This window comes from Maylandia zebra, linkage group LG19, assembly GCF_041146795.1.
Source record: "Maylandia zebra isolate NMK-2024a linkage group LG19, Mzebra_GT3a, whole genome shotgun sequence".
Classification (NCBI taxonomy): domain Eukaryota; kingdom Metazoa; phylum Chordata; class Actinopteri; order Cichliformes; family Cichlidae; genus Maylandia; species Maylandia zebra.
The window spans coordinates 30,232,021-30,252,180 of NC_135185.1; the positions used below are offsets into that span (position 1 = coordinate 30,232,021).

General features: G+C 42.2%; 1 protein-coding gene across 1 annotated transcript; it reads right to left on the reverse strand.

Moving 5' to 3' along the window:
• Nucleotides 1-5,209: 5,209 nt before the first annotated feature.
• Nucleotides 5,210-12,510, reverse strand: LOC101480530 (synapse differentiation-inducing gene protein 1-like). The gene is made up of 4 exons (XM_004540735.6): nt 11,923-12,510; nt 9,649-10,137; nt 6,759-6,896; nt 5,210-6,060 (listed from the first exon to the last, which is right to left on the reverse strand). Exons 2-4 carry the CDS (start codon nt 10,069-10,071, stop codon nt 5,902-5,904), a joined length of 720 nt encoding a protein of 239 aa, XP_004540792.1. The 5' UTR covers nt 10,072-10,137; nt 11,923-12,510; the 3' UTR covers nt 5,210-5,901.
• Between the last annotated feature and the right edge of the window lie 7,650 nt (nt 12,511-20,160).

Genomic DNA, 20,160 nt, shown 5'->3' on the forward strand with positions numbered 1-20,160 from the left:
GACATTATCCACAGTCAGGCTACAAGACCACACAAGAGAAACAAGAAGTCCACCGGAAGACCAATGACACCAGAGCCGAACCCTGACACAACTGACTCGGAAGAGGGTGAGCCATTGTACTGGCTTGGTGTACCCAGATACCCTCGAGGGGGCCATTCTCCAGTCACACCAGTTCCAAGTGGAGCGCAACGGAGCTCTGGTCCAAGTGAACTAGGACAAGTCTTAAGGGCTCGTGTCCAACCTAGAAAAAAAAGTGCCATGGTTCCGGAAGAGGATCTAATTGTGTTAAGAGACCCAGACCTACCTCAACTAAGTGACGATCAGGAGATGCCTCAGGTTCAAGAAGAAGTTGACGTCACTGAGTCCAGTCCTGATCCAGTAGAGGTTCCTGACCCAGAGCCGCAACCCAGGGTGGAGCCAGGGGATGACATCCATCCAGAGCCACCATCTCATCTTAGGCAGTCCAGCAGGCAGAGACGTCCCACCACATTCTTCACCTACCCATCCTTGGGTCAACCAGCCTATCAGGCTCATCCTGCGGTGAACACCATCAACATCCAGCCTTCGCCATATCCTTCCCTCTACTACCCTCTTCTCTACTCCCAACCCCCCTACCCCTCTCCCCTCACCCTTAGCCCTTACTTACCTGTTTCATATGTTGTTCCTTGCTATTGAATCGAACAGAAATCTCAGGAAGAAGAATGCCTGAAGTCTAAGGACACCTGGGCAAGAGGAATATTCCAGGGACTTCTGTAAAGAGACTTTGTTAGTTTAAAGGTTTTTTTTTATAATTCAAGTTAAGTGTCAGGAGCCACTTTTGCTGTTGGGGAGCGTGTGGTGAACACAAATGTGCTACCACATTTTGGTAAATTTTATTATTTTTAAGAAAAACATATGTCAGCAATTAAGACAATTATTATTTTACATTCATTACGTGTAGTCCATAACAATTGAGGAGAGTAAAAGTGAGAAATAATAAGCGGAACTGTTGACACTGTAGTCGTTCGCCCGCGGTTGCCTAGAGCGGACCAACTTCCTGTCCTCTCAGATGCAATTCGGGAAAAGACACGAGTGCTCCTGTGATTCTTTCTCTGAGACTCTACCTTTATTTTTACAGGTCAGTATCGTCTTAAAAATACAGTGTATGAGGGTTTTGTGCCTTGTTCTACTTCGGTGTTTACTGAGAGTTATGTTGACACCGCCGATGTAACCTTAAGTGGGGTTTAGTTGAAAATTACTGAAGCGCGGCACCGCAGCGGTGGTAAAGCCGAGCCGCGCAGCCCCAAGTCTCGCGAGAGTTGCCGCGAGTTATCGCGAGAGTTACCGCGAGAGTTCGCCAGCCCGCGGGATGTATTTAAACTGGGTAAACGCCATTTAACAAGCAAATATGTGTGTGTGGTGCTCCAATTTAACTGTAAAGGCCCTGACATCAGATTATTTGAGATTAAAATATCTTATATACACTTTATGGTTCAAGTGATGTGGAAATGTTAAGAATAAGCTGAGAATGAATGTACATTTATGTTGTTACATTGCAAAGTAATACATCCAGGTGTGTTTTGTCTAATCTAGTAAGATTTATGCACTTATATCGGATTTGTGGATAAGCTATTTTGAGTTTGCCCTATATGTGAGAGAGCAATAAGACAGTTAAGGCATTATATGGTATCTGCACTGCTGATGTAAATGAGTGAAGGAATAGTGTGATTAACAGTGTAAACTGGAGAAATGTAATGACCATAGATGCATATATTTGCCAAATGCCTTTTATTTACCTTTTACAGTTATTGAGCATATCTGACAAGTGAAAGCACTGGATGTAAATTATATTTGTTGATCTGAAATAAGAGATGCAATTCGGGAAAAGACACGAGTGCTCCTGTGATTCTTTCTCTGAGACTCTACCTTTATTTTTACAGATTTGTATTCTTTTTGTTATTGTGGTCTTCACATCTGGGACCCGTAACATCACCATTTAAGTGGATATAAATAAGCTTTCCAGTGATATTGCCAAGATACATTGTTTCAACAAAGATATAATCTACACAAACACAAATGTCCTTACTTCATGTTGTGCCTGTCCAATACAGTCTTGATGAGCAAACAAGATTTTGCTAACACAGGCTAACATGTTCTGCAGTGTGGGAGATGGCCAGCTGCTGTTACTTGCTTGTCTGGCAGTGGAAAGCCAGCTAGGCCTCTGTCTTCCTGTATTTGGTTCCACAAAGGTTTGGACAGCAGCTGAGGGCCAGTTTGAGACTTATTTTAGTTGTTCGTCCATTTTCGCTTCTTCTGTTCCTCTTTTTATTGTTCGCTTCAGCACCTGAATGTGAAAGGTGGATGCAGTCTCAGTGTCTGAAGCTATTAAAGAAGTGCCTTGAACGTGAATCCTTTCTAATGACTGGGAATGGGGGGCAAAAGGATGTGGAATTCTATGTGGAAAATTAAAATGCACTCTGATTTATGACCTCAGTAAACGCTTTGCTGATAAGGCAGGATTTATTATATGAAGTGGTTACCTGTGCTGCTGCTTTAAAGCAACATCATGTGCACAATTTGTCTGTTGCAGGACTGTGTGTGCTTCATATGACTCAAGAAATTTTTTCATTAATGTGCCAGATATTTGCCTGAATTGATTTTATGATGAGTAGGATTCTTAGCATTTAAATATTAGTGTCTACTACATTTGTTTGTTGTGATCTGTTTTCTCCTGCTTCTTGGCTATGCTGTCTGCAGAGTTGAACCTGACAGCTATTACTCTGAGGCTAATGAACTGTATGCATGGCAGGTGGGGCAAGAGAACAGGACGTGCGTGGTGGTGGTTCCAAGTTTTCGAGCCGAGTGAAGCGCTGGTCTAATTTTGTTTTGACATTCTGACTTCAGAGTGTAGGCACTGTTCCTGTTCCTGCTCACAACATTCTGGCAGCTGAAGTCACCTCGAGCCCCGACAGTGAGTGATGCCAAACGACAGTGAAGAGACATGCCAGTGACTGCACTGGCTTGTGCCTGCAACAGTAAGTGGTCAATCTAATGCTCCGTGGTCGACAATAAGCTTTGACAGGCTTTGCAAACCACACAATCGGTGTCCCGTTTACTTGTTTCCAACCTTTGTTCTCTGATGTACCTTGACAGCCTTATAAATAAGCCAAGGATGCCTCCATCAACCGAGACTTGGAGCTGTTTTAACAGACGTTGCAGACTACATTAAAAATACATCTGCTGCAGAAACGGTAAACATTTTTCACGTTGTAACAACATAATCTCATACATTCAGAATGCCGGTTCATAAAAGACAGAATAAATTAACTTGGATCACTTCTTTGAAAAAAAAAAAGTTGTTAATTTTGTCAAAGTGTAACTATCTCAAAGGATGAACCAGCATTGTGTATTCACGTAAATATAAATTGTGTCTTAAGGCACTGTGTTGCTAGCAGCGACATAATTTGCTCCCATTTCTTAAGTTGAATCTATGAAAAATCTCAAAGACAGCATTGTTGGACATGCATAAAATAGTATTAATGTGCCAACAAGGTGATTCCCAAAGAGCTATTAGCTGAAAATTTGTCATCTCTTGGCACAGTGTGCCGTGTGTCCGAAAAGAAACCAATTGAGGAAACTGAATAAAAGCACGAAGGCTTAAAAACCTTTCCACAGCAGATGGGCAGTATCTGAAAGTCATGTCCTTAAGAAACAGGAAAAACAATTCTGCTAAGACATGGCACAGAACCTGAGAGATGTATCTGGCCCTTCAGATCCAATCTACTTTTTGCTGAAACCTCATCAAACAGTTGAAGGGTCGATGTCAAGACTTGGCATATCTCTCAAGAGTGCAGTGTGTCATTTTAGGAAATGGAGTGAAATGGCTGAGGTATATCAAATTACACAAGAACTGAACTGCAAATCAGTGGCAACAGTTCTTATGGATTGATGAATAAAAATGTTACATTTTTGACAAACTCATTGTCAATATGTACTGACGAAATCATGAGAGGTACAACAGTGAGCATCTAAAGCCATCTGTAAAACACTGTCATGGTTTGGGGCTGCATTTCAATCAGTGACGCTGAACATCTTGTCAAAATTGATGGAAAATTGATGGCCTCCCCACAGCCTGATCTCAACATTATTGAAGCAGTGTGGGATCATATTGACAAAGAAGAGCTTTAAATGTCGTTCAAGAAGCCTGGAGATCTGTTTCTGAAGACTTCATAGAGTTCAGGCTGCCTTACATGCTGTGATTCAAGACTTTTGCGTAGTGTTGTAGGTTTTGATGCAAAATTTTTCACTATGACTAGCTTGGATGTTTGAGCCATTTTACCATTACATTTTTCCAACCAATAGTTTTGTCTGTTTGTTGATTACATTGAGGTAGCCGTCAGCTCACAGGGGTAAGGCAGGTCATCTAATCAGAAGATTGGTGGTTTGATCCATGGCCGCTCCAGTCTCCAGTTTCTCTCTGATGCATACATTAGGGTGTGAATGTTAGATAGAAAGAACAAGTGCTTGGATGAATGCGTTAACGAGGCATGTTGTATAAAACGCTTTGAGAACACAGCTAGAGTAGATAAGCGGTGTAAGAATGAGTCCATTTACCAACCATAGCTATTGCTAATCTTTCATCAGTTTAGTTATTAGTTTAAGCTTTGCTTATCAATCACCTTTCGTCAACAGCTATGTCAAATGTAGCTTAAGTAGTTTAAGTCTTTATTGTTCACTGCTAACTATTTTAGCCCAACTAACTGCTGCAACTTTCCATCATTCAATACTTTTAGCTAACCCCTTTAGCCATTTAGCTGTTCAGCTGTAGTGCAAGACTCTCCCCTCAGTCCATTCTGTCTCTGAAACAAACCATTTTAGTTCCCTTCCAGTTAAACCAACTTTGTCGTGATTGGCTGCCCATCATAAACAGTGTGTCTGAACAGCAGGTGCTGTGTTCACATCTAGAAACAGAAATCAAGCAGCTGAGACAGTCTAAGCTAACTCTGAGCTTTTGGTCCACTGGGATTTTGTACATAAACACATCCCTTAATATGTGAAACTTTGTGTTGTGAATGGGGTTTTTAATTTTGTTTTTTTTAAATCAAATTATAATCTGGAGTTCAGTTAATTACTTGCTTTTTTCCTAGCCCCATGCCAGTGCAGAACTATCCCTGCTCTGAGGCGCACCTGTCAAAGAAAATTGAATAAGGGAATATGAGACATTAGAGTGTTTAATTATTCATGCCAAATATATTTATTGACTAAATTTACAGTTCACAATAGACACTAATAAATTTCTAGTCCACTGCTTGGCATCTTTGTGTACACTTGACACATTTGTTGTCTTTCTGTCACGGGTCCACTTATCACGTCTTACTAACTGGATCCCTTTCGAGTATTCCTTAAATGAACAATCACCCAGAAATCCATTGGCTGACTGTTTTTCCAAGAAATTCATTTACAAAGAGAATAATACACAATCTGCAACAGTAAGGACAGATAGTACACTGAATGTAAAGGTCAAATAAAAATGCTGTAAATGATTAATGTGATAAAAGGTAGGTAGTGTCATACTCTATGAGTTCATTTTTTTCTTAGATAAGTGTAGCACAGTCTTTGTGGAAGAGTAGTCATCTTTCTCAGCACTGTCTTTTTGTGTTTTTATAGAGGGATCGGGAGTGTTGCATTCCAGAAATAAAGATTCAATCCAGATCAATATGCTGTCCAAGTAATACTCCATCCACACATATTTTCTTCTCTTGCTCTCCTTCTGTTCTTTCTCTTCATATAGCTTCTGCTTTTGCAGAGAGCCAGCTTCGACAATGACGCACACCTTCAGGAGAGGCAAATATCTGTCCACCCTTTCCCTTCCTTTCATCTTTATGTCTACCGTCTCCACCCTCCAAGCATGTGGTCCTAGTGCTATACATGTCCAGGCTTGGACAGGTAGGCTATGAGGGCCACAACCACCCCCACATACATCCCTGTTCCAATGGTAATGGAAAGTGCAGCCAGGAATAGGGCTCTTCTGGAGCTCATCCCTGCTCTGGAGAAGTCTCCCTTTGCAACGGCCTTGCCAGTCTGACAAAACAAAGCAGAGAGTGAAATGAGCTGGTGTGTTACTCATCAGCACCGAGTGTCTGAGTAGGTGTAAAGCCACAGTTAAAAGAGAGAAAACAAGAAATGCTCTCAGGGAGCCATTAGTTACCATGGCAATTAGGTCATTATCCCTCTGACAGTGACAAATGTGTTGTTTGGGTGTTTTGGTTTCCTATCAAAAATGAGGCTGGCCTTTATTTATTCTTTTGACACATTATTTTCTGTTCTGCTATAATTGTCTCTGCAATTATTGTGTTTCAAAACTACAGAGAAACACTGTGCTGCGTTTGAGGTGAGAGGGCTTGAAGCTAATGGTTTTTTAGACCAGCAGGATGCTAACCATAAGACCAACCAAAGGTGCTGCTATAATTGCAAATGAGTTCTCAGCTATGAGCAAAACAAGTTAAAAAACAATATAATGGCAGTCGGTCGCTCACACAGGAGCGCACTGTGAACCAAAACCTTAGAGTTAATGGTTTCCCAAAGTGAACACAGGTGACTGACAAGTGGGCCGAATCTGTTTAATTTACATAGCCAATCATCTGAAACAACTGCAAGGAGGGTCACAGGGTGGAAAATGGGCTGCGGCTGCACTTGTCTGAACGCTTGTGCTCACTGACCTTAAATAGAATGCAGTGTAATAAGAGTTGATGACATCCTTGAGATCTCTGGGCCTTTACCTTGTGAGAGTAGTAAAAGGCAACGATGCCCAAGGGCCAGAAGCAGCAGAGCATGGAGAAGATGGCGAGGCCCAAGTAGTCCCGAGGGGGCAGCACAATGAAGTTGTCCTCACTCTCACTGTCACTGGAGCTGTCACTCTGGAAGACGTTGATTTTATACAGACAAATTAAAAGTCAGAAAAAGAACGGATGTGGAACCTTATATATAAACATAATAACAGAGTATGGCTGACGTATAAAAAGCCAGGTGTACTTTGGACAGCTTTATGGTGTCGTAGCTTGACATCTCATGCTCCCTCTCTACTGTATCTAACCTTTTCTACAACCGCCCAGGACAGGATGTGCTCAGTCAGCCAGAGAGGATTTGGTGCCTCTGTCAACACACATGAGCGGTCTGACAGATAACACAGGATTAACGGATTGTTCCATCATTGCAAGGTGACAGGACAGAGCGTCATTTATGTGCTAAATTGCTTTTACACTCTGAGAGACCTCCACCATCTTTCCTTAATGCACCAGGCATCTTATGAGGTGTACAACAGGAGCCTGTTGAACGCATCGTACCTTGAAAGTCAGGGCCACGGGAGCTAATGAGTGATAGATCTGAATGCCACTTAGGCCACATGGGCACACCGAGCCTGCAGCAACGATGGCAATGTGACTACTACACAGGTGACCTTTAAGAGAAGGTGGCCTTACTTCTCTTAGCTGTCCCAGACATGGAGAGGATGTTTGTCTAAATAAACAGCCCCCACAGGAGCAAGGTTTCATTTGTTAGTCTTCCTGCCTTCGGATCAATCAAAGCAGGGAAAAAGGAAAGTGCAAAAACAGAAATCGATGTGTAAGGCGGGAACTGAACTGACCATTTTAGAGGTAATTAAGGAACAGGCAGTGAGGCAAGCAGGAGAAAAAGGAACCATACTTGTAAATAGCCACATTTCACAGAATATTCTAAACTATTTTCTAGCGTCTGATCGCATCCGAATTAACCAAAACACTGGATGCAATGTAATAACTTTGAGCTATATTCAGAGGATTTCCGCTCAGAAACCTTATTTAGAGGTCAGCGGGGGGTCCAAAGAGTTTACAAACAAATACCTTTGCCAAGAAAGAGATTACGAAGCTCTCTCTTATCTGCTTTATGAACACTGTCCACCTAGACAGACGGGTACGATCTATCAAAACAGCAGCTGGTGGTAACTGCATAATCTGACATCACATGAATAAACTGGTGAGTACAAACAGCAGTAATCTCCTTTTATCTCCGTAGCAAGAACTGATAACAGTTCTGAGTGACTGCTGCATTCAGTCTTACTGACAGCTTGCCTGACACACAGAGTCCGGTCGGCTGGGAACACGCTCCCAGTCTGGTCTGCCAGTATAACGGATGGGGGTCCGCCGAGGCTCAGTGCCTTTAACAGCCCTGTCACAGCTCTCTCCTAGTCCTTGTTAATGTCTGAAGGGGACAGACGACTCAACACCGGGGCGCGCACACACACACACATATGCACGTATCTGTGCACCTAGTTAGCAGGGGCAATCACAGTGGCATCATGCACAGGGTCTTGTTACTTTGTTACCTGCAATTTATTTTGTCTGTATCACCCAAATGTCAAACATCACCTGCCAGAGACTTGGTCTACGTTTTTCCCCCCCTCTCTGTTGCTGATTGTACACAAGGCCTGCAGCAACATGCAACTGTGAAGGGAAAATGTGTAAACACAGCTGCCACAGACAATATATGGGTAATTTTGGAACTATATGGACCTTCCCCAGCTGCTGCTCTGTTTCTCTTATTTATATTCCCATAGCTGTAAAAATCCTCTTAATCACAGTTTCTCTGAGTCGGCATGACTCGAATATTAGCACTGCGGCACACGGATGCACGCACAAACACAAAGGCAGGAGGAGAAAGTAAAGAAATGTAGGTGCAAAAGGTCTCATATTCCATTTGGAAAGCCAGCTTTTTATCAGAGCACTGTTAATCACATTCATTTGCACTTTTGAATTGACATGGAATAACTTTGGCTCCGGGCTCACCTGCTCTGACGGCCATGAATCAGCACAGCCTCGCTTAACACCGTTAAAGCACGACATTACTTATGGCATTAATGGCAGTTGCTGCTATGTCTCAATCTATCTGCCAGGCCTCCGAGTGACAGGAGCTGGCGTGATCATCAGCTCGGTAAGGGTGCTATACTTCTTCCTCTGCCAGCTCAGAGCCCTGAGTACTTCACAAGCCTCCCTGGGTGAAATTAGATTTTCACCACTTCTGAAAAGACTTTGCTCTTTTTTGCTGTCATGTTATCTTTTTTGTGACTATATTAACCCCAAAAAAGAGGGGAAAAATTGCGAAATAGATAAAAATCAGATGTGTCATTTTCTTGGAATGTAATTATAAGACAAAAGCGAACAATTACCCCGCACCGCATTTCAAAGAGTCACAAGCAGATTGACCATTTGCAGAAAAGAGTGAGAAATGCGCGTGAATCACGCCGACAATCTAATAGAACAGCAAATGAAATAATAAGCATCACTACAGCACCGTGACTCATTTTCTGCTGAAAGCTGGCCCTGACAGTTACAAGCAAGTGTTGAAACGCATTTAATTTCATATAGTGACTCAATATTCAATTACTCTGTCAACACTGCCAAACGGTTCTTGCTTCGGTCTGCTGCTTATGCATGTATGGCTACAGTAATCATTCCTGTATGCCTTGTATAAAAAATGAAGAATTATAAGTTTATTATTTCTCTAATAACTTAATAACACAGACTTCCTCATGTTGCATCAGATGCTTGGAGCTATGGATAACATGCCTATAAAGCATGGTGCCCTGCCATTTATGCAGACGACATATTCATGTTTTCCTTTCATGTGACCTCTGACCTCATACTCAGGACCTTGCTGCTCCTCCTCCACCTCATAGGATACCGTCTGTATCTTGGCATCCTTCTCCTCTTGCGCGCTATCCACTGTGTTTTCCGTGGAAACGCCATCTGACGCCTTACTCTCTGTGAAAGTGGTTTCAAAGCTCTCGCTTTTCGAGTCCTTGCTATGAAGGCTGATGTCGTCCTTGCACAGGATGAAGCTGGGCCTGTAGAAGGCCTCCACTGCCAAATGGAGAGAGGTGGCATCCAAGAATTGCTGAGCCTTATGTTTGCCATTGGCCCCAGTGCAGTAGTAGCCAATTAGGCTGTCCTGATAAGGCTGGCTCGGGTAGTCACACTGGTAGCCCTGGTAGTCGTTAGGAACTGCATGACTGCTGGTTTTGTCCAGCAGGGGGTTCTGGAGCTCGCTGAGGCTCTCCATGAGGGCTGGTTCAAACGTCTTGTGGATCAAAGGATGGAGTCCAGAGAATATCGGGCAGTCTGGCAGCTGAAAAAAAAGTCATCTAGTTAATAAAACCTGAAACATAAAGAAAGAAGTCAAGTCTAATCACAGCACATTCTAGGGAATATAGAGTTAATCTAGGTGTGGTATAGGTCTCCAGTTTGATCTAAGCATGAAAATGTGCCCTCTAGAACAGATTTCTAATGCAGGAAATATTTCATCTTGTTTGACAATCAGGATTCCTCTCCTAAGCTCTCACCAGTCTGAGCCATAAAAATCACCATCTGGTGTATGTTCAACTGTTGCATCTCACCCCCCCCTCCAGTTTTATATAAACATTTAGTGAAAAAATATCTTCCACGTGTCACAGCTTCCTATAATGAATACGCGGAGTAAGGATGATAGTTGGTGCTGTATTTCGCGGTGCATACTAATTTGACAAGTCTGAAGTGGCCTCCTCGACTCCGCCTGGATGTTCAAATGCAGCTGAAGAGTGGGACTAATGAGTAGAAGATAAAAAAATAATAATAATAAATGACTGCTTTATGTAAAATAATAGCAATTAAAAAAACACAACAACAAAAACAAGAACGCTGTCAGGAAAGGCAGTCACTAAGGCAACCAGTCCACCAATGAGAGGCTCTGTGATATGAGCGTGTCCAGATTTGGGGTTAAGCAAATACACTACTTTGTTTTGAAAAACGGTCAGTCCCTGTGGACCTCGTCCATCAAATTCATTTTTTTCATCCCGTGACTAATGGCGAAATGAGATAAAGGGGCTGCATTATGTTATGAAAATAAGTCCGAGTTATGTCATGTGTTTGTTTAGTTGAAAGTCTGAAAACTGAGAAACAAGCTGCAGGGATGGAAATGCACAAGCACATTTGGATGCGATTGTGATTTTGCCCAGAGATTTTGATTTTTGAGGTCTGGAAGGTGACTGAGTGGAGCATAATGGCATACAGAAATACATGAGTTTGGCAAAATATCTATCTATCTATATTGAAAATAATAGTATACAGTGTGGCATAAACTACACCCTTTAGACTTCTCTGGCTGCCTCTGACAGTCTCCACAAACAGTAAACAATAAAACAGGCAGAGGGTGTTGTAAGAGATGCATTATTTCCTCCATATGCAGTGACTTCCTGGCCGTCAGAGACAGCGGTCCTTAAACACATGCAGATTTACAGGAGAACTTTGGAGCCTTTGACCTCCTATGATTAAAAAAATAAAAAGCTCATGCATCCACAGTAGCTTTCACAGTTATTTGCCGTGGGGAAGCATGAATAATGTGGGCCAGTGGCTGAATGTGAGCCCACACACTCACACATATGTACACGCGCACAACACTCAGCTCAGTATCTTCAACACTGTGTCCATCCTCATATGCTCCTGTGCCTGAGCCGCTCTTCAGATAACAAGGAATTCCATTACACACTACATTAGACAACAAAAATCACATCTCACATCCACAAATAATTCATCAGACTCTGGAATGAGTGCACTTAGCACATGAGAGTCTTGGACTCCGCGATTATTAATGACCACCTCTGTCCCTCTGTCTATCTACCTTGTCTTTGTTTAATCTGCTATGGGTTATTCATACATGACACTTTCTTAGCCACAAACACAAACAAAGGCACAATATATTTCCCCTATTGTGGTGCGTCCGCTTCACGTAAAATTGGAAAACTTAATTTTCAACGTACAATGGAGGGAATTTCCTATTTGTTCCCACTCTACTACTCTCAGATATACATCTATCCTAGAACAGCAGCCTAAGAACATATTGTGGCAACCAGCAGCTAAACATCGACGGTCATCTTACCTGTAGTTGAAAATCCTCCGGCAGGTTTGCTCAGCATCATTCCTCGACGCAACTGAGTCGAGGTAGACGGAGCAGTGGACCCACCTTCCCACTTCACATTAACAGTTTTCGCAAAACTGCCATCGTAGCAACAACAACAGCTCCCCTTCAAACGGAAGTAAGTCCGTGTGTGAGAGAATGGACTCTGGATGCTGTGACAGTGCCGCTGCTGCGTTTAAGGCAGATTTTACGCACAGTATCTCACCGAGGCTCGGGCTCCAAACAACTCCAACGGAGGCTGAGCTGACTCCAGCCAAGTGATTGGCTGCGTGAACTCTATTACCGACTAAGGATTTGACATTTCTAAACTTCCCTCTTGCTTGGTCGTCTAACTCTATTCAGCATCTAAAGTGTCGGCCGGTTTTCTTCTTTTTTCTTTCTTCTACGCCTCCTCCCAGCGGTTCTATTTTGCATTGTTGCATAAGAGTCCTTTTCGAATCAGGTTCTTAATATAGCCTCTGAAATGTGTGATCACGTGAGCCACCATTCCCACTTTGCAAACGCATCTGATTTGTATCGTGAAATGATCGCCCTGCTTCTAACTTTCGCACCTTCACAGTGAAACGATTAGGTGTTATTCTCGCTGAGAGCGCCCACTAAAGATAAAAACACAACACGGAAACATTTTTGTAAAGCGTTCCTTCTGCTACATTAATTTTTAGGGTTTCCCATTCTTCGCATGAGTCCAGCTGTATCACTAGTTTCGAGAAGATTTGCCAATTTAATTTTATTGTCTCCTGTCCCAGCACGGCTCTGAACTGGTTCCAAATATAGCCCAGGAGTAAGCCACTATCAAATTCATTGCACATTTAGATTTGATTAATATTTTAGACAAATCCCATGCATTTATCATGAGACTGCCAATTTGGATGTGCCTTTCACCCCACTCCCAGGAGCTGCTCTTGATTACATACTGCAATTTATCATGGTAAATACAGCTTGCATAACATTCATGTAGATGTATTTCCCATGCAGGCAAATTGGTAACATAATAGATTACACACAGGAAAAATGGGAATCAGATCATACTCTAGAATAATATAATAATTATACTGATCAGAGGAGCTATAGCATTTACAGGGACTCAGTCTGTAGTTTAGGGGCATGAAAAACACACTTAAATCTGTCTATCAGGGGACATCATGCTGTGGCAAAAAGTAAAAGACTGATATAGTGCCATTGAACACCGGACACATATCTTATTCAGAAGGAGCACTCTGTTCCACAGGCTCATAAAAATGTCTGGAGTTAATAATGTGCGAGCCCAGGCTCTGTCACTTTCACTGGGAGATGCATTAAGGCGCTGATGGACACTTTATGGGGGAAACATGGGGCTGCATTCATAAGACTGGGCTCACATGAGCTGCTTCTCTTTTAGAGTCACCTTGTGTTCACATGCACGAGGCGACATGGCATAACAGCCCAGCCGTCTCTGTGATGGATACCACTCCCTCAGGAGACGAGTATATTAGAAGAGGGGGTGAAGGGGCGAGGCGGAACCTGTAACAGTTTCCTTCCTCCTTCTCCTCCTTCTTTCTTTATTTCTTGTTCTCTGTCTCTCTCCTTCTCATTCTCTCCCTTCACTTTCATTCACTGCAGGAAAAAGGAACATTGTCTAATGAGGATCTGATTCAAAATGACCCACCCCTCCCGAAAGAAAAAAAATCAAGAGAGGAAACATGTAAAATATGAAATCTTGAGGAAAACCAGTCAAGCTCAATGGGGGCACATTAAGCATGGTTTATGACAAGACAAGATTTCTCTTTAGAGGGCGCTTTTGCCAGTCTTCTTTAGATGGACTGTGAATATTTATGGTTTTCTCTGTGTCCCTTTCTTCTGCTCCATTTTCCGCTCTATATTTAGGCACTGTGTCACTACATGGCAGATGCGCTATTTGTCAAGCACCCCCCCCACCACCACCACCTTTAGAGTCATCAAATTTCAAGAAACATAAAAGATAATTAGAGCTGAATATGCAGATATGTGTGTGCTGTTAATTGGCAAAAAAAAAAAGAGAGGGGGGGGAGCAAAGGTAAAAGCGATTATAGGTTTTCACATTTACCTTTTTGTATTGATTCTCCTTCACCTGTGTTTGATATCGGAGCCGACTCTGACACCGTGAACTTTCCTAAGGCCCATTAACCAGCTTTAATCATTTAAACACTTTTGAGAATTAATCAGCTTAATCCGATTGGCAGAGAAAGTATCAAACCACTTAATTTGATCTGGCCTAGCTGGCTTCTGCGAAGAAAGGGGGTGGGGGGGTTGAGGATTTAAGCGGCTTTTCCCACGTGACCATTCTGTGTGTTATTTCATGTTTGATTAAGCACTTTTGCAAGGTCTATGCCAGCAGAGCACCTCTGACCACAGAAACAGCCCATGGGATTAGTAAGAGGCAAAAATAAACCATACTGACTGTTAGTACTTGACAGATTGCTTAATTTAGACATGTTTGTGTATTTACTGCACTGTTTCAGACCAACAGTCCTACTTCTCTTCATTACAAGTGTGAACTAGTTCATATTTGTGGTTATTTTACCGCCCATTTTTCTGCTCCCGGTCTTTATTGTAGACATTAGGTGCTGCGTGAGAAAGTCATCATGCACAGAGAAGTCAGTTCGAGGAAAACAGCAGGACTTCACTTCCTGCAGTGCCAGATTCAGGTGCAGGAGCAGGAGGAGGCTCTGCATATGGTGAAGGTTTTGGCAGGAACACAGATTGGAGCTCCTTCCAGCCCCGGAGGCATAATGCAAGCCTCAGACTTGTGAACTCACAGAAGCGAGTAAAGCTGCAGGTAAATACTGCCTCATACTCACACCATATTCAGGGTGGAATGAGCTGGCCAGGAAGCACATAACAGAGTTGTGTCCTGTCATGGTCAGAAAAAAAGAGTACATTAATCTATGAAGGCCTCAGATAGAGATGTGTTCTTTTAAAGAAGCAGATAGCATTAAGACACAACACAAGCCCCCCTCTCCCCTTTTTTTTTGTTAAATAAAAGGTCCATTTATTTACCATAAAGTGACCTATCAGGCAAATTAATTTCAGCGAGCCATATTATAGAAATTTACTTTAGTATTTGTTGGGTTTGATAATAAATCCACATGGTGCAGAGCATTAAAGGAAATGGATTTACTGCCCTCTTACATCCAGAGAAAATGAAAATGAGCTTGACTCCCACGGAAGGTTGTCATAATGAAAAACATAATAGTCAGTGAATGCCAACATTATGAGAAGCAATTTCATTAAAGCGTTAGAAAGTTGCGGAGTATGTGACTTCTCAAGGTCCCTCCACAAATGTTCAATCAGAATATTAACAGTGTGTGTCTGGAAGCTGGCCCGCGTCTGCGTGCCGGCGCAGTGGGAATGGATGCGCTGGAAATCCCAAGAGACCCGCAGAGGCTTTTGGCTTTTGCAATTATCTAACACACAAATGCAATATGTGTCGAATTAGCTGAAAGCGCTCCATCAGGAGGGGAAAGGTCGGAGTTTGTCATCCACAATTTGAGACAGAATCACCACTTTGTGGCTCTACCCTTCACCTGCGAGCACGCTTCCCTTTAGTGGCGCATAACAAATGCAAAGTGTGCAACTTGGGAGAGATCCAGTCTGGAGTCGCAGCAGTTAACGTCACTTATAATTGGACTTCATCCAGCAGACGGAACCTGAATGAGGACAGTGGGGAGTTTCTCATCTTCACAGATCGCTGGCACCGGTACAGTAGCCAACTGTCCTCTAGAGAGAGAGACGCACTGTGCAGATTAATGGCATCACTGTGCCTAGATTTGAAAACTTCCATTAATGGAACACCAATGATAATTTATTTGGACAGCAGAGCTGCTTCTCTGTGAATAATGAAGTGGCCTCAGGATCATTAATATGATGGATTTGCTCTAATGCAGTGATGCTGTGCCAGAAGTCCGAGCTGTGAAGGAAAAGACAACAAAATAGAAAATCAAAAATCACAGCTTTGTTCATTGTTCGCTTGGATTCACAAAAAAAATGCTATTAAGTACTGACACTGCTTCTTTACAGGGATTTAAGGGTTTCCAAGAACCGATACCTCAGATGATTTTTTATTTGGATCTCTCCTAATGAACTACACACTGTTAATCCTTCTGAGTGTATTTGCAGGTATTCCAGGTGATGAGTCAGCCAGGCATGACAGTGCGCTGTATGACTTGCAGAGATGTGGTTTTACTCACTGTTACTCTATCCCATCAGTCTAAAAAGGAGAATTACCAATTATGCATGCCTGCCTCTGTCAGAGCTGCTGTCCCTCATTTGTCATGGGACCACCCAGCATATGTTACAGCTTTCCACTTTTTAAGATCATACACTAAAGCGTTTATTAAACAGCTCATGAATTAGCATTACAACTTCAATATGCTTCTGTGCAAAAGAGAGCTCAGACGAAAGCAGACTCCACCGTCTGTCAGGGGTTGTGGGACTCATGCGGAAGGGTTATAAATAGGTAATCGTTCAGGAGCGGCTGCAGGTTAAGGCAAGGGAGCTCGCTGAGGGCGGTAGTGACTCATTGCCCTGTCTCATTGCATCATGTCAGTTACCTGGTGTTTGCACCTGTCACTTCAACCCCACCTCAAAATCCCTGACTGAAGAACCTGCTGGAGGGCACATCACTGAAGTCTATTGATGAAATGATGAAATGAATGTGTGAAATGCAAAAGGAGTTACTTTCAGTGACGAGCCCAAAAGAAAATAATACTGGATTGTGCAGTTTTCCTCAGCTCCTCGGAGTGTTTTGGCATTTTAATCTAATTGCTAAGGCCCCACCCTCAGCACTCTTAAAGAGTGGACTCAATGCATTTTCATCTGAAAGAAAAGAAAAGTTATGAAACAGACAAACTGCATAGATCTAGGTGATCAGTAGTTGATGATTTGGTGTTAAGTGACTCATCTTTAACACAAAACCAAAGTTGCACAGATTAAAATGCAAAAAGATCTTGTAGCACATACATAGATATTACTAATGAAGTTTAAGAAGGACTCATTTCTACTTTATCTTAACTAGCTGATCTCCTCGGCTCTATTACAGTGCTTTCATTTGATCAGGACTGTATTTAAGAAAATCGAATGCTTGGGTAGATTCAGTGTCCCAGATAAACTTTGTATTACAGCTTCTGTCATATATATGAAATCTTTTGGTGTGCAGCAAACACTCAAACTAAAATGCTGATGTAAAGGTTGTCATAGATTTCATCACGTTCTGCAATCTAATGTAGCTGAAAGCCATATTCTGCCGGAACAAAAACTGTAAAACTAATTATTTCATTTCATGAAGCTTATATTATGCATGCACCGTAAAACTCCTCCACTGATTTGGATCAATAGCCACACACTCCCTAATGTTCCTCTTTAATGTTCTTCTCTGAGCTGTAATTTCAGGAGGGTTTATTATCTGAGCCCTGCCAGACTGCTGTGGCTGCCCTTATTTAAAAAGCTATTTTCAGCGCGCGCTGTCACTTTGGCTGGTGTTGTGACAAATAAACAATATAACCCAGGGATTCCTGTGGGTGTCAAAAGATCAGGATAGGACTACTTGTTTGTGAGCGCTAGCCAGCCTTTCATTTTCAAAAGCCTCTAATGCACCCGCAGGAGACGTGAGTCTTGTTTCCACAGGACGAATATGGCTTAACACCCTGCCAGAAATCCACGATGCTCTGCCACACGATCGTTTTCTGTGTCAATGACATCTGAGCGCCGCGCCACAGGATGTGCGTTGACTTGGACAGCCTTTTAAGAGAATCAGTGCACATGCGTGTAACCCCTGGGAGAAGACTGATCATCAGGATCTAAGATGAAGGAAGTGCTTTCTGTAACAGCTCATCCATCGGAGCACTCTGGTCCAAGGCTCATTAAATGACCGGTCTCCTCTACTACATCATTTTGGTCATCTACCTCGCAACAGCTGTCTGCAGCAACAGAGCCCTGAAAAGCAATGTAAAGGGATCCAGCTGGTATTTGTCTTTTCAGTGAGGTCATGATCTTATTGCACATGCAGGATGCTGTAATTAGGACAGCAATAATTAAGCTAATACGATGTATGTTGGCAATACGTTCAACACGACCCTGACACAGTTTGTGAAGAATTTTTTCTCACATAAGATAGAATGTCATTGGGAGAACAATTACCGAAAGCTTCTGCACGAGCTGATGTGACTGTGGATGATATGTGACAACATGTCTGCACCATAATTGACATTGCTTTTCCTTGTTAGGCTGAAAAATAGATGTCTAGCTGTGCATAATTCATTGAAATGCATTTTTTTTCCTGCATTCAAGGCCAGAGTTGCCACATCCAGTGTCTGTGTTGTTTATTCTCGACATCAAGAGAGGAATGGAGGCGATCTGCAGGATGTAATGAGAACCTCACAACCACAATTGGAGCAATCAGAGCATGCTAAACCACAGAGGAGGTGTTGTTTTTTTCTTCTCCCGTTTGGTCCAAATTCTGAGCTGAAGATCCACGTTTGTGAATAAATATATGCCCAGAAGTCTGGCCCGTGCACCCACTTACAGATTTATTAAGGGTAATGGAAAATGAACTTGTGACTCCAGAGATGCTGGACACTAAAGTTAAGTCAGTTAAACACTAGGAACTTCTGGAAGTATACATATTTTATTGGCATATCCATATTTTATTGAAGTGCTCATTATGCTGAGTGATGGCTTTGATGGAGATTTAATCAGGTCCTCTTTAATCTCTCATTCATTTCATAATGACCTATTTTTTCACATGACATTGAGCCAAAGGTGTACATGGTGTTTCATTGTGGCACTGCAAACTGTCAGGAAGAAAGTCTCATGTAGATTTTGGCTTTGCAAGCGAATAACACACACAGGGAGCTGCTGGATACTGATGTTTACTGATAGCTGGAAAACCCAGGGACTCTCCCTTCATTTTCAAGGACATTTTCAACTGAATAGAAGCAATTTGCTGCTGAGGTGCAGGATATAAAAAGTTATCTTAGTTAGATTTGTGATTTTTGTGCTGAATCAGTGATGTATTTCTAATTGAAATCACTGCTTCTGGTTTATGCCCATTTGATAGCGTTTTGCTTGAAATCACCTGACACAACGGCCAATAAGTTTAAATGATACACACTGAGAATCTAACATGATCACAGTGATGAGGCTCACATGTTGAATTTTAGCTGAGGTAATGCTTCCCTTGTTGACCATCTCATTTTACAGCATGCCAGTGTTAATTAGCACAGACCTTAAAGTATGTCCACGGCTCCATTGTGCATGCATTTAGCTGAACCTCAGACAGTTACTTAAAGTTAGTGCAAGTCTTAACAGAGAAATTGCCTGTGACAAATCCAATCATGTTAAAACTAATAGTTGCCAAGGCAAGAAAGCCTGCAAACGCATTTGTTAAATTCATCCAGGATTTTAAAAAAGCAACTTTTTACTGGATTTCATGATATTATTGTCACTCTGGGTAGTAACTTTGACCTATTAGATGTGAGGCTACTGTGTCGTTTCAGTACAGTGAATGTCTGCTTTCATTTTCATGAAGATCTATTGCTATACTTGTTGAGATATTTCAATACCTGGGATATGAAAGATGGATGACACTTGCCAGTCTGAAAAGTCTAGCCAGTGTCAGAAGTGCCTTAAATCTGCAATCTTTCTAAAGACTGACAGGGGGGGTTGCTCTTCTGGTTTCAATTATAGTGGAAGTGGAAAAATACTCTCAGCTGGTCCAATCTGTGACCTCAGTAAACACTTTCCTGATCAGTTAATGGTCTCAAACACATTTTCTTAGAGTAAAAGGGGAGAATGAAGCAGGTTCCACTTTCCCACTTGACTGGCAAAATTAGGTTTAAATACATAGTTGAGCTAATACCTGCTAACATGTGCATATGTTTAGATTAGCCTCAAGTACTAAATAAAGTTACTGCACTCAGTCTTGATGGAGAAAGGAATGGCTGTAGTAAATTGCATGATCTTAATGAGTGTCTTGTACAATGAACTTAACACGGCCTGGTGATGTATTCACACTGCATGCACCATAAAGAGATTAGCTAGTGTTACACAGTGCATAACCAAAAGCATGACAAATAGGGTGGTTTCCTCCTACAAGGTGTGTGTGTGTGTGTGTTTGTGTATGTGTGTGGTACTCTATATAGGGGCCGATAGTTTCTTAAAATAGGTTGACAGTGTGACACCCAA

What these genes read in the sequence shown, in the direction of transcription:
- LOC101480530 (XM_004540735.6), bottom strand. Translation starts at nt 10,071, where the DNA reads ATGGAGAGCCTCAGCGAGCTCCAGAACCCCCTGCTGGACAAAACCAGC. An exon ending in AGCAAGGTCCTGAGTATGAG is followed by an intron (nt 6,897 to 9,648) that starts GTCAGAGGTCAC and finishes AACGTCTTCCAG; the next exon opens with AGTGACAGCTCCAGTGACAG. An exon ending in CCTTTTACTACTCTCACAAG is followed by an intron (nt 6,061 to 6,758) that starts GTAAAGGCCCAG and finishes TTGTTTTGTCAG; the next exon opens with ACTGGCAAGGCCGTTGCAAA.